We start from the raw sequence: 8,126 nt of genomic DNA, 5'->3' as shown, positions 1-8,126 counted from the left end.
ATACTATGAAAAGCAGTATGGAGATTCCTCAGAGAATTTGGAATGGAAACACCATTTGACCCAGCTATTCCACTCCTTGGTTTTTACCATTCCTCGGTTTATAGGGATAAAGAAAATGCAATATATATATTCCCCCAATGGAATATTACTCAGTTTTAAAGAAGAATAAAATTATGGCATTTGTCAGTAAATGGAGATGGAGAAAATCATGCTAAGCTAAATAAGCCAATCCCACAAAACCAAAGGCCGAATGTTTTCTCTAATATGCAGATGCTAATTCACAATAGGGCGGGGGCACTAGAGAAGAATAGCGTTACCTCAAATTGGGTAGAGGGAAGTGAAGAGAGGGAAGGAGAGGGGATGTGGGATAGGAAGAATAGCAGAATGAAACAGACATTATTACTTTATGTATGTATGAGACTGCATGACCAATATGATTCTACAGCATGTACTCTCAGAAAAATGAGACATTATATCCCATCTATGTATATCAAAGTACATAAATGCATTCAACTGTCATGCATAACTAATTAAAACAAATTTTAAAATTTTCTTTAAAAAGAATGCTAATCAACCATGCAGGGGAAGCAGCAGCAAGTACAAAGACCTAAACTCAAGAATGAGCTTTTATATACATGACTGCATGACCAATGTAATTCTGCAACCTGTATACTCAGAAAAAATGAGAAATTATATCCCATCTGTTTTTCAAATGTATGATATGTCAAGATCATTGTACTGTCATGTGTAACTAATTAAAACAAATTTTAAAAAAAGAATTGAGCTTTTAATATGAGCAAAACAGTAAGTTAGCCAGCATAGCCAGAGCACTATGTAGATGTGGACAGGGGATAGAAAATGCAACTGTAAGATGGGTGTGGAGCCTTTTGTCAAAGAAAGGAGTGTAAATTTAATTCCATGTATTTTAAGACACTGTGAGAGGGTATTAAGTGGGCAAACAACATGACCTGATCTGTATGTTTTAAGATCAGTCTGACTATCCCAAGCAGTAGGTTACTGAGTGGAAGACCAGATAGGCTGTTGTTACCCTTGTCCACAAGAGAGGATGAATACCAGTTTTCGTTAAGAGGTTTATCTTATGAACATTTTCTTTCAGTTTGTGACTGTCTTCTCATTTTTCTAACATGGTGCTTGAATGAGAAATTTTATTTATTGGCTGGTTTAAATGTGTTATTCAAAGATTTTGTTTTCATCCTATTATCCCCCTTTAGAAATGATTTTTTATGTTTTTAGTCCATTTAATTAGCTGAATACTGCCAGGTATGGTGGTGCATGCCTGCAATACCAGCAATCTTGGAGGCTGAGGCAAGAATATCATAAGTTTGAGATCAGCCTCAGCAATTTAGCAAAACTGTCTCAAAAAAAGGGGGGGGCTGAGATATAGTTCTGTGGTAAAGCACAGAACTTTACAATAATGCGGGAACACAATAACTAGATAGTTCTTAGAATTTCCAATTGTCCAACTTACTTTCAAGTAAGTTGCAAAATTAGGTTTTTCTTCTACATGTAGGATCAGTGCATTGGCCTAAATGAAAATGCTCATTATAATCTTGAAGAACTCACCCTCACAATAACTAAAAGAAATAAAAAGTATGTGTATAATGAGGATATGTGGCAACTAGAATGCTCAGAAACTGCTAAGTATAAATTAATTCAAGCACTTTGGAGTACTACTTGGCAGAATCAAATGAAGAGAAACACATGTACCTTATGATCTAACAATGCCATACCTACATATATATTCAAAGGAAATGCATGCATATGTGTGTTCACCAAAAGATATGGATAACATTCACAGCAGCACTATCCATAATAGGTTAAAAAAGTGGAAACTATTCAAATGACCATCAACAAAATAGACAAATTGTAGTATGTGCACACAGTTGCATACCAGACAGCAATAAGTATAAATGAAAAAACTACACACAAGATGAAAGCATCTTACAAATGAAGTGTTGAATGGAAGAAGGCAGATACTAAATAGTTCACAAATGTTATATTTCAATTAAATGCTTACTAATAGCGAAAAAAACATATATTCCCACCGGTGTGTTTTGGTTTAGCATGCATGAGACCCTGGGTTCTATCCCTAGCATTAAAAAACAAAAACTTTTAATCACTGGTGAGTTCTGGGTGGAAGACTCTCCCCGAGACTTTCCTGTTGGTGATTCCCTAAAGATAGAGGGGGGAAAAGTGAAAGTAAGGTTGTATTTAGGACATAACAAACTGGTCTACTACAACTACATTCTTTTGAAGTCTAATGTTTCATATTTTAAAATCTTATGAGAATTCCCTTTTCTTTGGCTATGTGTAATAAAGAGAAATATTTCCCTCAAAAATACTTGAGAAAACCTAAATTTCAAGGAAAATGGACCACAGCAAACCTGTGGTTCCTGCTACTTCCAGCACACATCTCAGACTTCAGTTTAAAAAGAAACAGTGAAATGTAGATTAGTTCTGGTTCCTGGTTCACCTGAGATTCATACTCCAAATGTGACTCTGGGCAAGTGACCTAAATATTTTGTGCTTGTGTCCTCATTCATATAACTATTTCACAACTATCTTGAGTTAAATGAGATGAGGTAAATAAATTGAGTTCTTAGTACTGTTAAATCTTTTCTTTCTCTATCCTGTAAGCAGTATTGAAGTGGAAAAAAAGTCAACAAACTGTTTGCTGCAATATATATATTTTAATTCAAAGTGAATCAACAGTAATACACCATAAATTCTTATTTTTGACACTCACCAAAATAGTCACCTGGAAAACCCGCTTTTTGTGACAAAGTACAGAAGGCTTGGTCACATTTAAATCACTGAGAACTAGAGAGAAATACTATCGCAAACTGTAATAGACATTACATCCATAAAAATTTTCCCAGTCCTTATTGTAATATTGCACAGTGCAATTGCTACATGGCAAACTAGTGTAGCATAGAAGTCAAAGCAAAAACAAACAAATCAAAGAAAGAAAGCCACAAGTCTAAAATCGTTAAACAGTTAACAGTTCAAACTTGGTAATCAAATCTATATCATTGGGTTCATTAAAACAAATCTTCCTACACCTTGCAGTGTATGATTTAACTTTCACTTAACACAAACCAAGTTTAAAATTAGTAGTAGAAATTTAAAAAATGAAGTTTTTGCTAACATAGTAATGTTTAATTAAACACCCTGAAAGAAAAAAAAAACACTAAATATCAGGATATTTGATAAAAAATAATTTGCAAATTAAAATAGTATGCAAATATGCAACCTGGAAATCATGCAGTGTTTTATTTAAGAAAGCATTAAACCAAAGAAAACTGTTAAAAATGGTTTTAAATAGGGTATAAATCCAGATTCCTTGTCAATATGCTAAATTTAGACTTTAGCAGGATTTTGAAAAGTTTAAACACTTTAAAAAGCCCATGATTGCATTAAGAGCAGTGTAAGTTAACTGCGATATGCCTTTAACAATATTATTACCGTAGTATGAAAATGTCAACCTTTACCATTTAGTCAATTGTTAACAAGACTACTTCGGCCTTGGAACTTAAATAACAGAAGATACACCATTTCAGGGTAGCAAACACAGCCCTGAACAAAAAGAAAACTGCACTGGTTTTGTACCTGTGAGATATGATCAATCTTTTGCACTTGGTGTTTCTGAAACATCCGTTGCCAGCATTGATTCTTTTCTAAGAAGTGAGCAGATACCAGTAATCTGCTGGACCATATAAATAAAATTAGAAGGCTGTGGAGGGCAGCAAATTTACTTAAATAGTGACTCCATAAACATGTCATCTGTAAATAATCTTTTAAATTAATCTTAGTCTACTTCTTTTTAAGTGTATTATATATATATATATTTGTATTTATATAAAATGCATAGAATTGATTACTAAAAACACTGAAACTTGTGGGGAAAATTAAGTCCTTCATTTTCAGTGTGACTAAAAATGTACTGCTGGTTTTTATTTTATGATCTAATACTGTAATTTTTAAAATCAATTTCAGGCACATTTATTTCATTGATGATTATTAAATAAAACACTGCTTGTATTAATGGAGTAAAGAAAAGTTTATCCATTATTAGCTTATCATCAATGCTGTCCTAGAGCTGTCCTAGTGGTATGCAATTCATTTATTAAACAAACGCTGTAAATCCAAAACATTTGGAGAGTTTTACACTCAAATGCTTCGTACTGTTTATTCCAGTAAATGTTATAAGATTATATTCCAGAATTTTAAGGAAAAAAAGTTAAGTCAAGCCTGCAAGATACAGCTTTCTCAAGTGTCTACAATGCCAGTATGAAAATAAAAAATTAAGTTACATTGATACACCCAAGTTTTTTATATGCAGTGATGAGCACAAACATTAATAGAGATAAAATACTGATGCAAATAACACACCCCAAAATAACATATGCAATTATTTTCCATCATTTACAATACAGTAGTTACAATGACACTTCAAACAGAAAAGCAAAGTAAAAAAATCAAAACCCCAACTTCTATTTCATGTAATTAGACTTATACAGAAATTAGAAGGCTAAATAACAACTAGTTAATCACCTAATTTCACAGCTATCTGAAGTGGCAATCGTTATATAGCAGCTTATCTATGATACATTCAAGATAAATGATACAATTTATTACTTGTCTGTAAGCTAAAACACAGCCTCAGTTTAATACCTTTCCTTAAATTCCACCTCTACATTACAATATACTTGAGGTCTATGCAAAAAGTAGCTACCTTTTATATAGGAAATGGATGATTAAGTCTTTGGTGCTGTAAAAGCAACTTCATTTAAACATCACCACCATCACCACCAAGGGGGAAAAGGGGGGGAGGGGACCCAAGACACACTTCCTAGGAAAAAAAGCATGTAATTTCTGTCCCTGACGGAATGTATTAAATAAGCAACACCACCAACAAGCAAAACAAGTACTACAATGTAAAAATACTATAAAAAAAACCCAAAAAAACCAAAAACCCTCTCACATGCATAAATGAAAAATTGCACACAAAGAACTCACATCTTTTCAAGCTTCAATAGTAAATATTCTGCTACTATTTATTAAATACTGCATGGTTTGCCCAAGCTAAGATGAAACCACATCATGAATCAATGAGCATTTTGCATTTTCTTTCATTATCTACTCAATGTCATGCCTACTGCACCTCTAAACATTTTATTAAGTCCAATTATACAGCAAACACTTCCAAAATAAACTTAGATTGTATTGCAGTTTCACTTAACAGTATATAAAATGCTGTGCTGACAGTTATCAACTATCCATTAGATACTGTATCAATTTTTCTTAAGCACTACTAACTGCTTGCTTTTCTTGAAGCTAGATCATTCTGAAAAATCAGACAGCAGAATTCAGCTATAGCAAACATGCTGCCCTCTGAATAAGGAAAAAACAGCTACTATCTGAAATCATACCACACAAAACCAAAAATGAACACTACTCTATCAAAAGAAAACTAAAGAGTAGGTCTGAATTTTAAGTGCTGCAGTCCTCAACATTTATAGATAGGTAATAACATTAACAACCTCAAATATTTAAGGCACTATGTGTGGGAACGGTTTACAATGCAGCTGAGATTATTAGAACAACATTAAGAGCAAAGTCTAGGCAACATTTTGCCCATGCAAAAGACACATGCAAATGTAAAGAACAATAGCTCAATTTCTCAGGTTAAGTGACCCAACATTTATACACTAAGACACAGATAATACAATTCACTTGTATGCTGTAATTCTGACATATGTGCATCTGTTGCTCTAAGTCTGTACACAGAATGGCTTCCCAAATGTGGACGTGTCTTGCACTAGTTAGAAGGCAATTTTATAAAAAATAGCAGGAGCAAAACTGGACTTCTGCTCCCATAAGTCACCTGTCTAGAGTTACTACATAAGAAGATAACATGACCAAAGACAAGTTATACCAAATGTGCAAAACACATTAAAAGTGAGATTTTTAAAGCTCAAAGTTGTTTAAATTGCACCCAAGTCTACATGATTCAAAAATAATTTTCTTGTGCCATGGCTAATTTTTATTAAATACCATGTTTTTATTTTTAATCATATGTTTGTATCATTGAGCTTCCTCAATATACTTTTTTTTTTCACATATATGGATACTGGCTGAGTTTTGTTGGACTCAATGGAAATCCAGTATATGCAGGTGATGCTGCAATGTAAGAATGTGGTGGGAAGATTGGTTTGTATTGAGTCTGATGAATGGTTGGGGATGGTAACAGACGGGGATTTATGCCCACTGGGACTTGGTGAACTATGCCACTGGGATGGGAGATATTATAAGTTGGATGCTGTAACATAGGTCTTGAGGTACATGGAGAGGCTAAGAGGTGGGCCACTGGTGCAGCACTACTGAGGGTAGCTGATGATGGGAATGGAAGCAGAGTAGGCTGTCCTCCAAGGTGCGTATTTCCAGCCAGGTGGGCATGTACTGCTGTATGGTTAGGACTTCCATGAGAAAGAGTGAATGGATTACTGGTAACACTAGTAGGGATATAAGCTTGCTGTCTTCGATGCCCAAAATTTCCATTCCACTCTTGATGCCCAGATCCAAAGTGTTGAACCTAACACAAAGAAAAAAAATGATTAATAACATATTTTAGGGGCTGGAGTTGTAGCTCAGTGGTAGAAAGCTTGCCTAGCACATGGGTTCAATCCTCAGCACCACATAAAAATAAAGGTATTGTGTCCATCTACAACTGAAAAAAAAAAGTATTTTTAAAAACAAAAGCTTTAAAAAAAACTTATAAGATCAAAGGACAGAAAGAAGGAACTGTGACTAATTAGTCAATAGTAGATTGCTCAGAACGTTAGCTTACATTAATATAAGCAAAAGAGAGAAAAACACCAATGAGATACATACACATGCGTTGTAATATTTATTACTACATATTATTACAGTATTAACCCTGCCCCTACTACTGCTGGTACTATTACTGCCCCTAGCACTACTAACAGATATCATTGGAGTACTTACTATATATAAAATTAACATTTTATTAAACTCCAGAACAATCCCATGATATAACTATTACTTCCCATTAACTGTGGTTCTGATTTGTTGAAGAGACCTGGCCAAGGTAATATATACAGTGTGTGGCACAACTAATATTTGAACCCAGGTCCAACTCCCAATATTTGTGATTTTTTTCTCTTCCCAACTAAAACACAACTGCCAAGCAGAGTGTCCAAGAGATGGGAAAACCCCAAAGGTCAGATGATCATCTCTACTAACACATAAAAAATATAGCTATGAATCTATGTGCATATGTTCTGATTTTAAAGAGTTAGAGACAACAAATAGTAAAACTTTGTCTAAGAGGGCTACAGATATAGTTCAGTGATAGAATGCTTGCCTAGCATGTTCAATCCCCAGCATTCCTCCCCACTCCAAATTTGACTGAAAACTTAACCGTATTAAAAGAAGAATATAAATTCTATGGATAATTCTATTTATCATCCTAGTAAGCAGGTTACACTTTAGTCACTTGGGTAATGAAAAGGGGAAAATTTATTAAGACTGCTTACAGTTTCAGAGTCCTTGTTCCTCTAAGGATGGAGGGGGGACACCTCTAAACTTGAATACTAAACACCTTTACATATTCATATATAAACTTACTTGGCTGAAGTTCAAATGCTGCTGCTGGAATGCTGATGTCAATTTTTGCTGACGATTACCCACTGCGGAAGGCTGGTTTAATCTTCCAGGGGCAGATCGTCCTTTTATTAATGGCTGGCATGTAGAATCTGGCAACAAACAAAATATGAGAGTTGGTCCTTTTTCTTCCCCTAATAAAAATTAGAAAAGTCTTTACGTATTTTGTACAATAGTGCCTTAAGAATCTTAAAATTAAATAAAAAGAAAAGAGAGCTGGGTGTGGTGGCACATGCTTACATTTCAGCAACTCAGGAGGCTGAGGCAGGCAGGAAACAAATTCAAAGCCAGCCTCAGCAATCAGTGAGACCCTGTATCAAAATAAAAACTAAAAAGGGCTGAGGATGTGGTAGAGCAGCCCTGGGTTTAATCCCCAGTACTAAAAAAAAAAAAAAAAAAAAAAAAAAAAAAAAAAAAAA

The 8,126-nt window shown here is 34.3% G+C and overlaps 1 protein-coding gene across 10 annotated transcripts in view; it reads right to left on the bottom strand.

Annotated features, from left to right (window-relative positions):
• Positions 1–2,691: 2,691 nt before the first annotated feature.
• The window catches only part of Hipk3 (homeodomain interacting protein kinase 3), a 92,313-nt gene continuing 86,878 nt past the window's right edge, over positions 2,692–8,126 (bottom strand). For all 10 annotated transcript variants that reach the window (XM_048788559.1, XM_048788563.1, XM_048788564.1 and 7 more), the window contains 2 exons: positions 7,672–7,799; positions 2,692–6,616 (listed from right to left, as the gene is read on the bottom strand). In XM_048788559.1, the coding sequence (XP_048644516.1) occupies positions 6,140–6,616; positions 7,672–7,799 (605 nt within the window). In that variant the 3' untranslated portion in view covers positions 2,692–6,139. The remainder of the gene's footprint in view (positions 6,617–7,671; positions 7,800–8,126) is intronic.

This window comes from Marmota marmota, unplaced genomic scaffold (assembly GCF_001458135.2).
Source record: "Marmota marmota marmota unplaced genomic scaffold, marMar, whole genome shotgun sequence".
NCBI lineage: Eukaryota > Metazoa > Chordata > Mammalia > Rodentia > Sciuridae > Marmota > Marmota marmota.
The sequence above is the reverse complement of the archived record's forward strand: the minus strand, read 5'-3'. Positions and strand labels throughout refer to the sequence as shown.